The 20548-nt window shown below is 35.8% G+C and overlaps 1 protein-coding gene and 1 long non-coding RNA gene across 10 annotated transcripts in view; one reads left to right on the top strand and one right to left on the bottom strand.

Annotated features, from left to right (window-relative positions):
- LRRC49 (leucine rich repeat containing 49) overlaps positions 1 to 20548 on the bottom strand; it is a 128539-nt gene that overhangs the window by 41416 nt on the left and 66575 nt on the right. For all 9 annotated transcript variants that reach the window (XM_082443787.1, XM_082443791.1, XM_082443784.1 and 6 more), the window contains one exon: positions 11326 to 11473. In XM_082443787.1, coding sequence (XP_082299913.1) covers positions 11326 to 11473 — 148 coding nt within the window. The remainder of the gene's footprint in view (positions 1 to 11325; positions 11474 to 20548) is intronic.
- On the top strand, positions 11482 to 20513 carry LOC309651621. The gene is made up of 2 exons (XR_014258260.1): positions 11482 to 14623; positions 15831 to 20513. It is a non-coding gene; the product is annotated as an uncharacterized lncRNA (long non-coding RNA).

The following is a 20548-nucleotide window of genomic DNA, read 5'->3' as shown; positions in this document are numbered from 1 at the left end:
GGTTTATCCCAGGAATGCAAGGATTCTTCAATATATGCAAATCAATCAATGTGATACACCATATTAACAAATTGAAGGAGAAAAACCATATGATCATCTCAATACATGCAGAGAAAGCTTTTGACAAAATTCAACACCCATTTATGACAAAAACCCTCCAGAAAGTAGGCATAGAGGGAACTTACCTCAACATAATAATGGCCATATATGACAAACCCACAGCCAACATCATTCTCAATGGTGAAAAACTGAAACCATTTTCACTAAGATCAGGAACAAACAAGGTTGTCCAGTCTCAGCAGTATTATTCAACATAGTTTTGGAAGTTTTAGCCACAGCAATCAGAGAAGTAAAAGAAATAAAAGGAATCCAAATCGGAAAAGAAGAATTAAAGTTGTCACTGTTTGCAGATGACATGACACTATACATAGAGAATCCTAAAGATGCTACCGGAAGACTACTAGAGCTAATCAATGAATCTGGTAAAGCAGCAGAATACAAAAGTAATGCAAAGAAATCTCTTGCATTCCTATACACTAATGATGAAAAATCTGAAAGAGAAATTAAGGAAACACTCCCATTTACCACTGCAACAAAAAGAATAAAATACCTAGGAATAAATCTACCTAGGGAGACAAAAGACCTGTATGCAGAAAACTGTAAGACACTGATGAAAGAAATTAAAGATGATACCAACAGATGGAGAGATATACCATGTTCTTGGATTGGAAGAATCAACATTGTGAAAATGACTATACTACCCAAAGCAATCTACAGATTCAATGCAATCCCTATCAAACTACCAGTGGCATTTTCACAGAACTAGAACAAGAAATTGAACAATTTATATGGAAACACAAAAGACCTCATATAGCCAAAGCAACCTTGAGAAAGAAAAACGGAGCTGGAGGAATCAGGCTCCTGGACTTCAGACTATACTACAAAGCTGCAGTAATCAAGACAGTATGGTACTGGCACACAAACAGAAATAGAGATCAATGGAACAGGATAGAAAGCTCAGAGATAAACCCACGCACATATGGTCACCTTATCTTTGATAAAGGAGGCAAAAATATACAATGGAGAAAAGACAGCCTCTTCAATAAGTGGTGTGGGGAAAACTGGACAGCTACATGTAAAAGAATGAAATTAGAACACTCCCTAACACCATACACAAAAATAAACTCAAAATGGATTAAAGACCTAAATGTAAGGCCAGACAGTGTAAAACTCTTAGAGGAAAACATAGGCAGAACACTCTATGACATAAATCTCAGCAAGATCCTTTTTGACCCACCTCCTAGAGGAATGGAAATAAAAGCAAAAATAAACAAATGGGACCTAATAAAACTTAAAAGCTTTTGCACAGCAATGGAAACCATAAACAAGACGAAAAAACAACCCTCAGAATGGGAGAAAATATTTGCCAATGAAGCAACTGACAAATGATTAATCTCCAAAATTTACAAGCAGCTCAATATCAAAAAAAACAAACAACCGAATCCAAAAATGGGCAGAAGACCTAAATAGACATTTCTCCAAAGAAGATATACAGATTTCCAACAAACATATGAAAGGATGCTCAACATCACTAATCATTAGTGAAATACAAATCAAAACTACAATGAGGTATGACTTCACACCAGTCAGAATGCCCATCATCAAAAAATCTACAAACAATAAATGCTGGAGAGGGTGTGAAGAAAAGGGAACCCTCTTGCACTGTTGGTGGGAATGTACATTGATACAGCCACTATGGAGAACAGTATGGAGGTTCCTTAAAGAACTCAAAATAGAACTACCATATGACCCAGCAATCCCACTACCGGGCATATACCCTGAGAAAACCATAATTCAAAAAGAGTCATGTAGTACAATGTTCATTGCAGCTCTAGGTACAATAGCCAGGATATGGATGCAACCTAAGTGTCCATCGACAGATGAATGGATAAAGGAGATGTGGCACATACATACCAGAATATTACTCAGCCATAAAAAGAAACGAAATTGAGTTATTTGTAGTGAGGTGGATGGACCTAGAGTCTGTCATACAGAGTGAAGTAAGTCAGAAAGAGAAAAACAAGTACCATATGCTAACACATATATATGCAATCTAAAAAAAAAGGTTCTGAAGAACCTAGGGGCAGGACAGGAATAAAGATACAGATGTAGAGAATGGACTTGAGGACACGGGGAGGGGTAAGGGTAAGCTGGGACGAAGTGAGAGAGTGGCATAGACTTATAAATACTACCAAATGTAAAACAGATAGCTAGTGAGATGCAGCCACATAGCACAGGGAGATCAGCTCGGTGCTTTGTGACCACCTAGAGGGGTGGGATAGGGAGGGTGGGAGGGAGATGCAAGAGGGAGGAGACATGGGGATATATGTATATGTATAGCTGATTCACTTTATTATAAAGCAGAAACTAACACACCATTGTAAAGCAATTATACTCCAATAAAGATTTTAAATAAATAAATAAATAAATAAAGTGTATTTTACAATTTGGAAAATAGTTATTCTTAATATTTAAAGGCTGAATAGAGGTAATGAGGAGAAATAAACTAAAAATGAAATTCAGAACCTTGATTACTAGCTTTATAGAATAGCTGGATTCATAAGCATATTAAACTCTTTTGCTCAGTCGATGCTGATTTAGTACCTATTAAGTATAACCTGTTTCAGAAAAAAACTTTTTAAAATAACAAAATATGTTGATGTTCCATTGTTGACTCATGTATTGAATGTGAACTAGAAACAGATTGGTTTTTCAAAGAGCAATTTTAACGGTACTAGAAACTGTATGGATCACGTACTACACATACTTAAGAGATGATTTCATCAGATTTTCAAAAAGAATTTGAGCTTCTATTAAAGGCAGTACGACTTTAAAAGGAAAGCTAAACCTAGGAAAACTGGATATATGCCAAATCAATTCAACTATTGAGTGTTTTTAAAAAGTTATACATCTGATGACTATATTTCAGCCCAAATAATTATAGAGTAACTAAACTTAGAAACAAAAATACACCTCTAATTGTAAAGATAAGTTATAAGTCTGTTGGTAAGAAGGAAAAAAATTGTAAAATTCTGGCATCTTCATGATAATAGTCCAACGTCTGGGACAAAAGCCATATCCTTTATGTAACAAAAGAAAGGGATCTATCTGGGACTAAAAATATACATTCACTTTTTTCCTTACTTCAGTTTGTCATGAAGACCCAATACAGAAATGATTTCTAATTAATTAGGAAGTGCAGTGATTTAATAGGTGTTTAATAACTTAGATTATACTGTTAGCAGCTTATTGAGGCTCTAAAACAATGCATATATTATATGAGAAGACATTTTGCTGCAAATAAATAATAGCAGTCCTAATATAGGCAGCAATTTATTATGTGGAATTTTAAAAACAATGGCAATGTGAGGTTTTAACCATATACTTTAGAATAGATAGTTATATAAAACATTGTTTTCCTTGACTACACTAAATATTAAAACAGATTTAAAATTACAGAGTTTCTGTTTAGAAGAGAATGGCCCATATTTTTCATTCAATCTTTTTGTTTTTACAGACAAAACTGATTTCCCAGGGTCACAGTTAATGTCAGAGTGAAGATTAGAAGCCATGTCACCTGACTTCTACTGGCCCATGGATAATAGCTATATTATACTTTGGTGGGGAGGGGAGCCAGAACAGGCTAGGTTATACTGCCATACAACTTTAAAACTCACACTAGCTTACAATAAGAAAATTTTATTTCTTGATCATGCAAAGAACACTGCAACTGTTCTCCATGTAGTGGCTACGTATTCCTGGGTACTATGACCTGATGGCATGTTCGACTCAATGTATGATTTCACAATGACCACTGCGTGGGAGAAAAGCATGGAAAATCTCACTTTAGCTTTTAAATGCTTCTGTCTGAAAATTATGTACATTACTTCTGCTCACATTTCATTGGCCAAAGCAAGCTGCACGACCACGTTTAACTCCAAGGGAAAGGGAAATATCATCTTTCCACCTGTTAAAAAGAAGAGGAGAACAAGAACGCATGGGTGAGCCTTAGTAATGGCTACCACGACAGGAGACTCACCTCTATCTCAGATAGGCTACTGCATTTTTTGGAGGGCAAATTTTAAACAAGTTCATGTGAAGCCAACTAAATGTGAGTTTGAGGTGAAAACTTTAGACACTGTGTCCATTTCAGAACTGTGAGAATAGCACCTGCATTCACAAAACACTGCCTTGGAAATAAAAAATTCTGGGAGGCGGAATTTTCTATACAATGGTCCTTCTTCTAGCCCCTCCAAATGTGTCTATTCTCTCCTTTTTTGGACAGTTGTAAAAATATTTGAAGACTACTGTAATATCTTCTCCTTTGTCAACGAATTGTGCCAGGTTCTCTGGAAATACTTCCAGTTTGTGATCACCGTTCTAAAACTAATAGTTTAGGTATAATTTGACCGTTAAAGAAAAAAAGGGGACTATTGTCCATTTTTCTGAATTCTCTATTTCTATAAATGAATATTGTTTTAAACCATATTAACTTCTAACAATCATATCTCATAATTAACTCAATTTGAACTTATCGATTCCAATGCAAGTCTTTTTCAAATATGCTAAGTCTCATTTCCCAAAACCCTGCATTTGGCTGAGAATTGTTACGTTTCTTGTTGTGAAGTAAAGTCCAGAATTTTCTATTTCTCTATTTTTTATCTTGCTAAATTCTGCTTATATTTATAGACTAGAAGTCGGCAAACTTTTTCTGTAAAGGGCCAGATGGTAAATATTTTAAGCTTTGTGATCCATATAAAATCCCTATTGCATATTCTTTTTCTTTTTTCACAATGCTTCACAAATATAAAAACCATTCATAGCTTGAGAGCTGTAAAAAGAAAAAAACAGGCTGTGGGATGGATTTGGCCCACAGACTGTAGTTTGCCAAACCTTGTTTTAGATTATTGAGCTACTTTTGGATTCTGATTTGATCAACCAGTACATCAGGATCTCTAACTTTTCCAGTTTGTCATTTACATATTTTATCAGAATAATATAAATGTTCTCAACTAGTTAACATTCAAAAATGTTGAAGAGAATAAGCTTGAAGAAAAAGCCTCACAGCACGCCAGTACAGATTTCTCTGCAGGCTGGCATTAATCCATTACTTTCTGTTCCGTAGGTATACCTGAATCACAAATCCACTTAACCATGTTGTCATACAACTTACTCAACACGCCATCATAAAAGACTCTGTCCAATGTTTTGCTTAAATAACAAAACACTGTCTCTCTATAGCACTCTTCTGAGAGGGTCTGTTTATAATATCTAAAACAGTAACCTAATTTTGTAGGGCACAAATTGTTTTTTGTGAACTAATGCTGCCTCCTGGTGATCAATTCCTTAAGTACTCACAACCCATCTTCTAATAATCCAGTTTAGATTTCTTTCATAATCTACATTTAAGCTTATTGTTACAATATTTTTTCTTTCCATGATACAAAGACAGATTAGTTCATCTTATCTTTCAGCTACTCTACTATTCTATACTGCTTCCCAGATATAACTTTCAAAGGCCCAGCAATTTATTCACTACATTTATCCATTGCTCTTGATCGAAGATTGGCAAATTCTACCCCACAGGCCAAATCCAGTATGCCACCTTTTTTTTTGTAAATAAAGTTTTATTGGAACAGATCCATGCTCACTCATTTATGTATTGTCCATGCCTGCTTTCACATCACAATGAGAGAGTTGAATAGTTTTCAACAGAGACTGTATAGCCCCAAAACCCTAAAATATTTACTAACAGGCCCTTTACAGATAAAGTTTGCCAGCCCCTGATCTAAATGGGTCTGGATTCAAACTTTTTATTCACCTATCCTAGGCTTTACTTTCACTTAATTAATATTTATTTCTTCTCTTTACTGACTAAAAGCCATTCTTCTGAACAGAGATAACAAAAGCAAAATAGGAATTGAGGCCAGGAAATCACATTATCTTTTGATATCATATTATCTCTTGCCATTCCTCTGGATCAGACCCCCAGAAGCTCTTATCCTGACTAACCTCCCTGCTTCTCACTTTATCACCCATCCTATCCTCCACAATTCATCCTCTGGGCTGCTACTCAGATAAACTTTTCAATAGACTAATCCAATTTAAGTATCTTAAAACTCTTTAAGAATTTCCTATGTTCAACACAAAAATCTAAACTCTTTCCTATGGCATAAAATGCCCTTCATGACCCAGCCCTTGCTGGTCATACATCCTTTTCCTCTTGCTCTTCTCCCCCATGTACAGTCAGTGCTCAGCCATGTTGAAATGCTATCAGTTGCTGTATTCTCACACCCGTCTGCATTTTGCACGCCTTCTCTCTCCCTGGAACACTTTCCACTGATACAACCTCCTTCTTCTTTGCCCCTCTTCAAGTCTCAAGTCAAGTATTTTCTCCTTTGGAACTTTTCCTGATTGAGCTCATCTAACTAGCTTGTCATTTTGCATTATAATCTGGCTGCATGCCTGCCTCTGTACTTGACTGTAAGTAACTTGAGGGCCTGAATTATGACTCTGATCTTGTCATCTCTAGAGTCTAATACATACCCCAGTGCAGAAACTTCAGTTCAAGGTGCCTAAGAATGTCTCAGGAATTTTTTCATGGCGACTTTAGGTCAAAAGAAATATGTTACAGCTCTGTTTACTAAGTAGTTAGTAAACAACTTAATAAGTATTCATGTTCTAGCAACTTAGTAGCCATTTGAAAAAAAATAATACTTTTAAATTAAAGAAAGAATACCATTCTTGAAAAACCACAAGTACTTACTAATGAAATGTGTGTGTCTGCAAGGCATTACACAAGTTCTCAAGCATTAGAATTAGATTGGACACTGTCACCTTCATTTCCTGCTCTATATTGATTTTGGCATGGTATTTGTTTTTATCGCAACCACTGAAAGGTCAGCCTTGCCAGGATATAATGCCATAGAGAGAAATATACTGTGACCTAATGTTGAAATGGTAAACTACCTTAGGCTAGTAATTTTCTCAGTGTCTCACAGATATAAAATATCATTGTGTTTTGTGTTTTGAAAATTATAAATATTCCACAGTGCCCCTCTGAGTTCACTGCAGTATCCTTGGAATGCCGTTTGGGGAACCATAGCCCCAGTGCATAGAAGTTCATTAAATATTTGTGTAATCCACCCCAGCTAGAATGTCCATATGGTAAATTACATAAAACTTAATCAAAAGATATCTTTAAAGAGAAAAATAGTTATAGAACTGGTATCAGCAAAATTTGCCAGCCAGGTGGCAAATATTTTAGGGTTGTAGGCCATATAGTTTCTTTAACAACTGTTCAATTCTGCCACTGTAGCATCAAAGCAGATATAAATAATATATAAATGTATGGATATGACTGTGTTCTAACACAACTTTATTTACAAAAACAGGTGGCCCGCTCATGGGCTAGTGTTTGTCAACACTAGCCCATGTTGGCAAATTAATAGAAAGTCTTTTAAAAGGTATATTCTTTCCAAACTAAAGTTACTAAAAAGGTATAAACAAAAGGTGAGTCAGAACACCATGAGTCTATACCGATATGAATAAGTTATTAAATTGAAATTTTTATGAGGTATGGAATTATAAAGGTGTGATACTGTGATTTATTATAAGAAATATATATTTGATCTTCATCCCAGTTTCTGGTTCACAGCTCCCAAAACCCTAGGAATTTCCTAAGTGTGGAGAGTGATAAAGGTGTCTTTTGTTTTGTTAATGAGGTGACTTTGGACCCCATCTAAGGATGGAGGCTGGTTGCCAGGAGAACCAACCAGGCAATTAGAGGGTTGGAACTTCCCATCCCACTCCCAGACCTCCGGGGAGAGACGAGGAGCTGGAGGTTGAATTGACTGCCAATGGCTGGGCTTCCCTGGTGGCACAGTGGTTAAGAATCCGCCTGCCAATGCAGGGGATACGGGTTCGAGCCCTGGTCTGGGAAGATCCCACATGCCACAGAGCAACTAAGCCCGTGGGCCACAACTACTGAGCCTGCGCTCTAGAGCCCGTGTGCCACAACTACTGAGCCCACGTGCCACAACTACTGAAGCCCGCGTTCCTAGAGCCGGTGCTCCGCAGCAAGAGAAGCCGCCACAATGAGAAGCCCACGCACCGCAATGAAGAGTAACCCCTGCTCTCCGCAACTAGAGAAAGCCCGCGTGGCAACGAAGACCCAACGCAGCCAAAAATAAATAAATAAAATAAATAAATTTATTAAAAAAGAAGAAATTGCCAATGACCGATGATATAATAAATCATGACTATATAATGAAGCCTCCATAAAAACTCCAAAGGGACAGGTTCAGAGAGCTTCAGGGTTGGTGAAACCTAGAGATTTGGGGAGAGTGGTGTGCTTAGAAGCTCCGTGTCCCTTCCCACATACCTTGCCCTACGCATCTTTTCCATCTGGCAGTTCCTGAGTTATATCCTTTTACAATAAACTGGTGACCTAGTAAGTAAAATGTTTCTCTGAGTTCTGTAAGCCGCTCTTGCAAATTAATCAAACCTGAGGAGAGGGGGTTGTGGGAACCTCTGATTTATAGCCAGGGGGTCGGAAGTACAGTTAACAACCTGGACTTGTTACTGGCGTCTGGTCGGGGGCGGGGGGGGGGGGAGAAGGGTGCGTGTGCAGTCTTACAGGACTGAGTCCTCAACCTGTGGAATCTGGTGCTACCTTCCAGGTAGACAGTGTCAGAATTGAATTGAATTCTTAGACACTGAGATGGTGTTCTGAGAATTTCTCATTGGAGCTGTGGGGAACCCTGCCCCCACCCCACTGGAAACTGAGTCTCAGAACACCAAAAGAAAAGGGAACAAGAATAACTTCATGTGCAGAAGCCTGGCAGACAACATCTTAAAGCGAACAACGTCAATAAAGAGATAAATATAAATTACATATCACTTGATAGGACGCAGTGAGAGGAATGCAAAATCACTTCTGTGATATTTATGCCAGAAGTCTATAACAAATAATTAACAGTCAGGAAACATCAAATAAAATCCGAATTAAGGGTCATTCTACAAAATAACTGACCTATAATCTTCATAAATGTCAAAGCCATGAAAGTCAAGGAAAGACTAGGGAACTGTTCCTGAAAAATGGTGACAATAGAGACATGACAATAAAATGTACCTCTGTGCAATGTATAATTCCAAACTGGATCATTTCGCCCCACAGAACATTATTAATACAACAGGTAAAATTTGAATGTGGTGTGAGGATTACACACTAGCAATTATTCGATGTTTATTTCCTGATTTTGTTGGTTATATTGTGTTTACATGAGAGAATGTCTTTGCTCGCAAGAAATACATACTGAAGTGTTCAGGGAGGTTGGGGAATTGAGTCAGCAGCTTACTCTCAGATGGTTCAGGAACAAAAGTTCTTTGTCCTGTACTTATAACTTTTCTGTAACTTTGAGATTATTTCCATTTAAAAATTTTTAAATTTCTAGCATTAAACAGTGGAAGAGCAGATGTGCAGGGATTACTGCTCTGTATTAGCAGAAGAGCTGGCCCTGTTCCCATCCCAGGTGATTGTCCTCATTTCCTTACCAAGCAAACACATCCTAGGGAATGTACACGGACAGTAATTATAGACAATATTGTTCTCCTTTATTTAAGGCATGGAAGTACGTAAACTTTACTCAACCAACAAGGCTTTACTGAACATTACTACATTCTCAGCATTGTGTGAGATAGAGAAGGAAAGGAAATAAACATGTATAGAACATCTGCATGTATCAGGCAAGGAAGACAAAGAATGGCTTCTGCCCTCAAGGACTATGTACATTAGTTGAGTAGACAAGACTGGCATAAATTCACATGAGAAACATACTATATGATTACTAATTTATTTAATTGGTTAGCTTCCTTTCTCACCCTGTTCTTGCAACCTCATCAGGAAGATCAATTGATTAGAAGTACCAAAGATGCTTAATTAAGAAAGACCTGGAGATAAGGGTAAAAGTACAAGACAGAGTTGCCAGTATAGATCCAAATAAACTGAGAGGACAAAGAACCTTTCCTCCACGCTGGAACAGAGAGAGGTGGAACCCCAGAAGACTGCTGGTATTTACAAATTCATCAACACTTTGTCTGTTAGCCACCCTAGGTGTCCATAATATTGCTGAGGTAGAAATGTGAATGGGCCACAGTGTGAAACCAGTGGACAGGCAGTGAGTCAACTGGCAATTGAATAAACCTAGCTGATCACTCAGAATCCATATCAGGGAATTCCCTGGCAGTAGTTAGGACTCCGAGCTTTCACTGCCGAGGGTACAAGCTCAGTCCCTGGTCGGGGAACTAAGATCCCACAAGCCGTGAGGTGTGGCAAAAAAAAAAAAAAGAATCCACATCAAAATTAGCAGAGTCTAGAAGTAAGAAAACAGTGGAGGTTTAGGATATTTTTCTAGGTCAGAGATTATCAAAATGACATCATTAACAGATATTTTCTGAGATCATAAAATGTTCAAATGAATTTGGGATGCAATGAAACAAATTAAGGCAAGTTTCTTTATTACAGAACTTCTTGGAGCCTAAAGTATGCTAATGTGCATTGTACACCTAAAAGGAGGGGTATTATTACATGCGGCATTTCACTTAGATCAGGAGCCATATCGAAACTTCTAAGTGTAGAAAATGTCTACCATGGAGACAGAATGAATAAAAAAAGAGATAGCTACTTTGAGAGGTATAGCATCAATAGTAGTAGTAATAATAATAATAATAATGATAGCTCCATATTATGCTTCCTGGGAGCCTCACACTGTTCTAAGGTTTAGTGCTTCACTTTATCTTGACAACAACCCTATGACATAATATAATTATGATCCCCATTTTACCTTGAGGAAAATTAGATAGAAAGGTTAAGTAGATTGTCGAAGGTCATATGACTAGAAAACGGTCAAGCCAGGATGCAGACTCAGGCAGTCTGGCTCCAGCACCCATGTTCTTAACCATTACACTATATAACTTATCAATGAAATTCTTATTCATTTCAAAGTAAATTATTAGCTGGATATTAAGCAAGAATGAAAAACAAGCATGATGACTAATTTTAAAAGAAGGCTAGAAATTTAATTCAATGAAATTGGGAATACGGATAGGAGGTAAAAAATTTGTCATTATAATTATGAAGTATATAGTCATGATAATCCATAGTTCATTAAAAATAAGAAGCATTTCAAAGAATATGCACCCCAATGTTCTAACCCATGCTAACTAAAACAATATGGTGAGCACTTCAGAAGAGTTCTCACTCACCGTGATTCTCTTCATATCTAGCTGGCGCAGCTGCATCATATTCTGAAGGATAGTGTGCTTGTACCATGACTCTTGAGCTATTGGATTGCCATCAAAAGTGATGTCTGAGAGAGAAGTAGAATCAGCAAGGCAGCAAACACTCTCAAAACTGCAGGAAAGACAGAAACCACTGGATTACTGTGAGACCTTCAAATTACTGAGACCTTTGTTTTGTTTCATACACATTATTTTTTAGAACAGTTTTAGATTTACAGAAAAATTGAGAAGATAGTACAGACTTCCCACATGCTCCACACCAAGTTTCCCCTATTATTAACATCTTGTATTCGTATAGTACATTTTTTACAATTAATGAACTAATATTGATATATTCTTACTAACTCAATATTTTATCCAGATTTCTTTAGTTTTTACACAATGTCCTTTTTCTGTTCCAAGATCCCATCCAGGATACCACATTACATTTAGTTGTGATGTCTCCTTAGGTTCCTCTTGGCTGTGACATTTTCTTAGACTTTCCTTATTTTTGATAATCTTGACAGTTTTGAGGAGTACTGATCAGTTATTCTGTAGGCTGCCCCTCTATTGCAATTTGTCTGATTTTTTTTTCATGATGAGATTAGGGTTATGGTACATACCATTAATTAATATGACTTATCACTGTTGAAGTTGACCTTGATCACCTAACTGAAACAGTGTTTGTCAGGTTTCTCCAATGTAAAGTTATTCTTCCCTCCCCTTCTTTCCATACTGAATTCTTTGGAAAGTGGTCATTATGTGCAGCCCATACTTAAGGAGTGGAAGTTCAGTTTCCTCTCATTGAGGGCACAGTATCTACATAATTTATTTGGAATTCTTCTTCCCAGGGAGTTTGTCTTTTCCCTGTGTATTTATTTATATCAGTTTTGATTCATGGACATTTCATTTCATTCTTTGGGTTATAATCCAGTACCAGTTTACTTATTTTATTGTTCAAACTGTTCCAGCTTTGGCCATTGGACCTCTTTCAGTTGGCTCCTATGTCCATTTGACATACCCCTATTAACATGGATTTTTTGTTTTTGTAAGCACTTCCTTACTCTCTAGCATTATAAGAGTCTCTAGACTCATTTCTCATTCTCTAGACTTATTTCCTACCCCAGTCCTAGAATCAGCCATTTCTTCAAGAAGTCATGATTCCCTTTATTGGGAAATGGCATTAGAAACAAAGATCTAGTGGCTAGGTGTACTATTTACTACTAGGTGTCATTTCTTTTAGGCCCTCTGATGACAGAGCAAGGAAATATATGTGTGTATACCAACCTGTGCGTATACGTATATCGATATTTCTCTATGAAACCATCTGTGTCTACGTTAAGCTAACCATGAGTTCAAACTGATGTCTCCAACTCTAATCTGTTACTAAAGGGATCATTCTAGCCTCTTTCCCTTACTTATCTGTAAATTCCTACTCCAACAAGGAGAAATCTGGCTCCCACCGTCTCTCATCCATTTAGTTAATTATTAATTCCAGAATATATGTATAGTGGTATCAGAATTTTCAATTTGTACCCCCATGGGAAATAACTTTATTAACGAAAGCATAATGATAATGTGTAATTCCTTTTGCACCTAGTCTTACAGACTCATTTCCAAAGTTACTTAGGTCAGCACCTTCCCCTCCCACTCTTCCCTGCTCATACCTTCAAGAAGGTTGTTCCATACAATTGAAATACAGTTACAATCTCCTGTCATAGTCTATATTCATTTCTTCCTGGGATCCTCCAACCTCCTAAATTATTTTTTTAATATGCATAAAGTTCACTCTTTGTACTGTAAAGTACTATGGGTTTTGACAAATGCATAATGTCATGTATCCACCAAGAAAGTATCATACAAAATAGTTTCATTGCCCTAAAAAATCCCCTATTTAACCATCCTCCTCTCTCCTTGAATCTCTGGCAGCCACTGATTTTTTACTGTCTATATAGTTTCGCTTTTTCCAGAATTTCATACAGTTGGAATCATATATTATAGTTTGTAGCCTTTTCAGACTGACTTCTTTCACTTAGCAGTATGCAATTAAGGTTCATCTGTATCTTTCCGTGGCTTCATAGCTTCTATTTTTTAAAAAATCACTGAGTAATAATATTCCATTGTCTATATGTACCACAGTTTGTCCATTCATCTATTGAAGACATCTTGGTTGCTTCTGGTTTTCAGTGATTATGAATAAAGCGGCTTAAATATTCATCTGCAGGTTTTTGTGTGAACATAAATTTTCATATCAATTGGGTATTGAGTTGCACTCAATAGTGCAATTGCTGGATTGTACAGTAAGACTATGTTTAGCTTTCTAAGAAACCACCAAACTGTCTTCCAAAGTGGCTGTACCATCTTGCATTCCTACTGGCTCTACATTCTTATCAGCATTTCATATTTGTCAGGTTTTTAAAAAATTTTAGTCATTCCAATAGGTCTGTAGTGGTCTCATTGTTTTAATAGGCAACTCCCAAATGACAAAGATGTTGAGCATTTTTTCATATGCATATTTGCTACCGGTATATCTTCTCTGCACTTTCAGCTCTTGGGCCCATTTTTAATTGGGTTCTTTGTTTCCTTATTGTTGAGTTTTAAGAGTTTTTTTGTCATATCACGAATATGTCTTTTATCAGATATATGTTTTGCAAATATTTCTCCCAGTCTGACTTGCCTTTTCATTTTCTTAATTGCGTCCTTCACAGGGCAGAAGTTTTTTATTTTAACTATGTCCAACTTATCAATTTTCTCTTTCATGGATCATGCTTTTGGTGTTGTATCTAAAAACCTGCCAAACCCAACAGTGCCTAGATTTCCTCTTAAGTTTTCTTCTAGAAGTTCTATAGTTTCGTGTCTTATATTTAGGTATGATCCACTTTGAGTTAATTTTGCAACAGGTATAAGGTCTATGTCTAGATTCAATTTTATATGAATATCCAATTGTTACAGTGCCATTTATTGAAAAGACTATTCTTTCTCTATTGAATTGCCTTTGCTCCTTTGTCAAAGATCGCTTGACTATATTTGTGTGGGTCTATTTTGGGACCCTCTATTCTTCTCCATTGATATATGTGTCCACTCTTTCACCAATACCGTGCTGTCTTGATTCCTGTACATTTATAGTAAGTCTTGAAATAGGTAAGTGTCAGTCCTCCAACTTTGTTCTCCTTCAGTATCATGTTGCTATTCTAGGTCTTAGCTTTTCCATATAAACTTTAGAATCCATTTGTCAATATCTGCTTGCTGGGATTTTGATCAGGACTTTCATATTTTTATTGAGGTACAGGTGACATACAACACTGTATTAATTTCAGGTATACACATGATTCAATATTGGTATATACTGCAAAATGTTCACCATGATTAAGTCTAGTTAACATCCATTACCATACACAGTTACAGAATATTTTTTCTTGTGATGAGAACTTTTAAGATCTATTCTCTTAGCAATCTTCAAATATGAAATAAGGTATTAACTATAGTTGACACGCTGTACATTACATCCCCATGACTTATTTATTCTATAAGTGGAAGTTTGTACCTTTTGACACCCTTCACCCATTTAACCCACCCCTTACCCAATCTGTTTTTTATATATATGAGCTTGGTATTTCATTTTATTTATTTATTTTAGATTTCACATATAAGTGAGATCATATGGTATTTGTCTTTCTCTGACTTATTTCACTTAGCATAATGCCCTCAAGGTCCATCTATGCAGTTGCAAATGGCAAGATCTCATTCTTTCTTATGGCTGAATAATACTCCATTGTGCGTGTGTGTGTGTGTGTGTGTGTGTGTGTGTGTGTGTGTGTGTATCACATTCTCTTTATCCATTTATCCATCAATGGACACTTAGGTTGTTTCCATATCTTGGCTACTATAAATAATGCTGCAATGAACATGGGGGTGCCTATATCTTTTTCAGTTACTGTTTTCATTTTCTCCAGATAAATACCCAGAAGAAGAACTGCTGGATCACATGGTAGTTTTGTTTTTAATTTTTGAGGACTTTCATTTTTTAAAGAAGGAAATAATCACTTTTCTAAATAATACCCCAGAGCAGACTGATAAAACTCATTTAAATTAGAATCACTCTTTTTAATGACTATTCAAGTAACTAATGTAAACAGGTCTAAAAGTACTTTAGGACTACTTTACTTATATTTAGGAACTATACTAAATATCTTTCTGTGTTAAGAAAAACTAGAGGATATAGAATATTTATGGTATAGAAAATAACCTATATGCTTGACAATTAAGGTTGAGATGATATCTGTAGCAAAAATAAAGTTCATTATGCTTTTTATTGTCATATTTAAATATTTCTTCTATGTTTTCCTCCCATTCAAGGTAGAGATACTCTGCTATCAATTATTTTACCTCAGAGCTTATCTTTACCAATCTAAAAGGTAAATCTCATAACTCATATACACATTATGGGTTTTGAGACGTGGTTGAGAATTAGGGAAGACACTTTTTAAAAGGCTAGTATATGCAAATAAAATGACTGTTCATGAATTTAGACTTAATAATTGCTTTGAGTATAAATAAACGAGAACAAATATTGCAATTTTTCCTACCTAGCATTGATAAAATTCTGTTTTTCATCAATATAAAATATCTCAAAACAGTTTACGGTGTTTTAGATGAACGTTTGAAAGATGCTTCTCTCCTTCCCTCATAGTTTTTTATGTAAAGCTAGAATCAAATAAAATGCTTCTGATAACTTTAAAACTGAAACACAAGGCAAACTTTTACTCCTTTCACATTGTTAAGTGAACTAACTCATCACCTTCCCTTCACAAATCTGCTTCTCCATGCATAGTTCATAACTGATTAAGTCATCAAGGCAGTTGCCACTATGAGCCAATCTCTTACTTAGAAATTGATGACTGAGAATGGGAACTGTGAAGGGTCATCAAGGGATTTTAAGCAAGGTAGGGGGCTAATGTGATTAGAATAATCATAACTTAGTAACATTATGGAAGGTATAAAAGAAAAAAAAGAGTTAAAGAGTAAAAAACCAGTTATAAAGTAGATTGCAGTAAGTAACAGAGGTGAAAAAAGTAGGGGTCAAGCATATCTAAGGTAGTAGCTATGAGAGTAAAGAGGAGGGAATAGGTTCTACAGAAATTCAGAGTGTAGTATGAACAGAAATTAGTAATTATTTGGGTGTGAGGAAGAGAGGAATCTGGAAAAACATTCAGGTTTCTCCCTCTGGTTAATGATTGAGGCGGTGATTACAAGGGTGTGTAGTTTGTCAAGATTCACTGAGCTTTACACTTAAAATGGGTGCATTTTATTACATGTAAATTACATCTCAATAAATTGATTTACAAAGAAACTTAAAGTATTAAAAAATACATGTTTGACAGATCACCTTTTCACCTATCAGCTCTCCTTTATGAGGAACACTATGCTACACTGGTGGCCAGGGGCTATTAGCACATGTTTCCAAAAGGCTTTCATTACGTTTTCCTCCAACTACCACAGGATGGGATAACTAATTTCAACATTAAGATATTAACTAATGTGAGAAGCAGAGGCAACATAGCTCTTCTATGTTGAAGAGCATTTTTCTTCAATGGCCCAGCATATCTGAACAGAATTAAACAGTAAGCTATGACCGGATAAGACCACTGTGACCTGATATTTGTCACTAATTAGGTAGATGCACTGAAAAGTGGAAAAATATGTCCAGAAGCACAGAGAAGCTGGAAAACTTCATCATTGTAGATATATTCTAATTTTATTGTTATTTACTATTTATTTACAAGCTGGACTACAGAGAGTCTATGATTTATTTCTTATTGCAGGTATAATTTTAAACTGAAATGATTATAACTGTTCCCAGCTCTACCTCTCAAGTATTCCCCTGGAGAATGGAATTAGTCTAATAATTTCTAAATGGGTGCTGTTAAACACAAAACTAAACAGTATCTTCACTGAATTCAAATACTATAAAGCACATTAGTGAATATAGGAGAAAACATTATGCCTAGTGAATGTAGTCATCATGAAGCACTTCAGAGATCTAGAAGACCTGTTGATGCCCATCTGGTTTATGCCTGTAATTAAAGCACAACCAAAAAAGAGGCACCAGGAATGGGGAAATCATTTCAATCCTTAGCAGGTACTTTCCTGGCAACCCTTCCCAGATCAGCAGCTAGCATTTTACACCCAGACTGAAGTCTTTACGCTTTGAATAGTTTTATTAAAGTAAAAATAGATTCGTATTTGATCCAGAAGTTTCCTCACAAAATTTCATTTCCATCTGCAAGGCATTTGACCAGTAAACATGCCAGACATTCCTAGAAATGCACTGACAAAGTGCATATGATTTTAAAGACATTCTCTAATCAAATAAAACCAGATTCCTTAAGTACAAATACAGGCTAATGAAGGGTTATATCCCACCTAACCAAAGAAAGTCTAAATCAGATTGTTAAATAACAAAAACACTTGTGAATACAACACTAAGTATAGTGGAATAGTACTGGCTTTTAAGAACAGTCTCTCCTTTATTAAGAACACTCAGTTGCTTGTCTCTTCAAAGTACCAAGAATGGAAAAGTTTTGGTCCAAAGGCTGACATTTAACTCATAATTTGACTTTAATCATTTTCCAGATTACTCATACATTTGTTCTTCCCCTAGCAGTCTCCTCCCAATGCCACATCTGCTTCCTATCTGCTAAAGAACCTACAGAGGAACAATCTGTCCCTACTGATCAAAACTTTCATCTCAAAAGGAAAATGAACTATTTCAGTCCATTTTATGCTTACTTAATAAAATACTGAGAAAATATAAAATTCCCATATATGCATGTATACCACATAGATATTTAACTAAGAATTCCCAAATACCAGTCAAATTTCTCCAATTAGGAAGTTCTCCCCAAAAGTAAGATAGGTACTCTAGTAAAAGGAGTTTTACTCTTTCATTCCAATGAAGTATCAAGTACTCTGGAATAATCTTAATGAAAAGCTCACTTATTTTATACTGATAAGTGAGAATTTTACTGAATAGTTACTCTGTGTCTAGCAGGCTAAAATGAAATGGAACAGCAGAATAAATCAAGTGTACTCACAAGGACTGAAATATACACAATTAATAAACATAAAATAACTAGAAAGATCAATAAGATAATATCTAAGTCTTAAAGAATGAAGCACAGTTAAAGAAAAGAGCATATAATGACAGTGTTTGTATTTCTGATAAAATGATGAACTAAGTTTGTGGACTGAGGCTCTTGCTAAAAACAACTAAAAATGCTGCATAAAATATATTTTAAAAATCTTCTCAAATGCATCCATAACCTGTTAAAAAAAAAAAAAAAAAAAAAGAAATACGCAAGCCAAAAAAAAAAGTAAAGGTAGGAAGCCAGAGAGGTAAGCAGAATGTTGAAACTGACCTTTTTGTTGTGAGGGTACTTATTGAACCCAATGAACCTGAGCTCTGGTTTACATGACCTTCAAAGCTGGAGGACAGAAGACAAATCCCAGGGGCCACCCAAGTTGGAGAGTCTACTGGAGACCTGTCCATAACCCTGCGACCCCAAGGGCTAGGGTCTCAATATAGGGTGAGTTATAAACTTTTCTACCTACTACCCCAGGAATATTGCCTATCTCAAAACCTGGGGCTAAGAACTGGAGGAAAGTTCTTCCCTGGTTACTTGTAACCACAGACCACAATTTGCAACCTGAATCCACACTAAATGGGTGGTCTAAAATGTTTCAAGAGGAGAATTGATATTTTGAAGAGGTCGAAGGCTTCTTAGGTCCATAGGCATCTGACAGAAACAAATGAAACTCCTCCATGGAGAAACCTACCTTTATACAAGACCCCAAGAATTCCCAAAGATAGGTACCAAGATAAATAAACAGTTCACGGTTCAAAAGGAAATAAAACACTCTAACAGCCAGCAGAAACAACAGGTGACACTGTCAAACTGGCTATGACTTCTTCATATAATGGGATCATCAAACAGAATATAAAAATTATAATATATTCCAAGAAATAAAAACAGGTTTAAAAATGTGAGTAAACTCCAAGAAGAGCTGAAAAGGCACAGAACTTCTAGAGATCAAAAAAATTTTTTTAATTAAAGTAAAAAAGTCAAAGGCAGTGGATGGAGATAAAGGGAATCAGCACTTACTCTATTTTCCTTGAACAAACCAAAAAGCTAGTAAAAGTTTTCTTTACAGAAGAAACATAGCTTAAGAAATGAAGAATGATAGAATATCACCATTTGTAACCCCCAAAGAAGTAATGGATTCAGACAACGACCATCAGTAACTACTAAAATACTTAGGTGAAAAGATGATGCGGAACTTTATTAAAAATGGAATAGGCTAACAACCGTTGAACCCCATAATCAGTTTTAGCATTATAGTAAGCAAAACTAACATGCATTTTTTCATATAAATATATACATATATATATATATATATATATATATATGCGTATGTATTGGGTTGGCCAAACGAACTTTTTGCCCAACCCAATATATATGTATAGGTATATACATATATATATTTTTTCTCCATATACATTTTCTTTCACTTTCCTGTTTCTTTTGGAGCTCCATAACAAGTAACCATCTATGTGTGATACATGTTAATTAATGTTAGTCACTAGAATTCTTTTTAGTACATGATGGTAGTAGGGGGTTCTTAGAAATGAATGGTTCTAAAGAATCTCAAGATACCTTCTAATAATAAGTCATTATGTTTTTGTCACAAAGCAAAAATATGCTGGAAAAAAATTTTCACACTGCATGAAAAAGAATGCCACATTTCCCTTGGGGAAACTTTGTAGTTTAACCCATTCATCACAATATTTAAAAGATTTTAATATTTGAGAAGCTAAAGTGACAACAGAGAGAAATAAAGAGAAGACTGTGGATATAGATAGAATCAAAAAGAAAGTGAAAAGGAGAAGATAGAGACCTAAAGAGTTGAACAGAAGTAATAGAGAAAAATGTTAAACTGTCTCTTTACATATCTTTTGTTACAACAATGCCATGACAACGATTCAATAAAGAGAATATCTATTATGTCTGTATGCATCTGGCTGACAGAAGACACCAGCACAGAGTTGAGTGTCTCAATTGCAGATGACAATTCTATTAGCTTTCTCCAGGCTACAATGATCATTTTCTAGCAGTAAAATGGAAAAAAACAACAACATAGCTTCAGTCTC

This window comes from Balaenoptera physalus (assembly GCF_965194825.1).
Source record: "Balaenoptera physalus genome assembly, chromosome: 2".
NCBI classification, from domain to species: Eukaryota; Metazoa; Chordata; class Mammalia; order Artiodactyla; family Balaenopteridae; genus Balaenoptera; species Balaenoptera physalus.
This window is presented reverse-complemented; position numbering and strand designations above follow the sequence as displayed.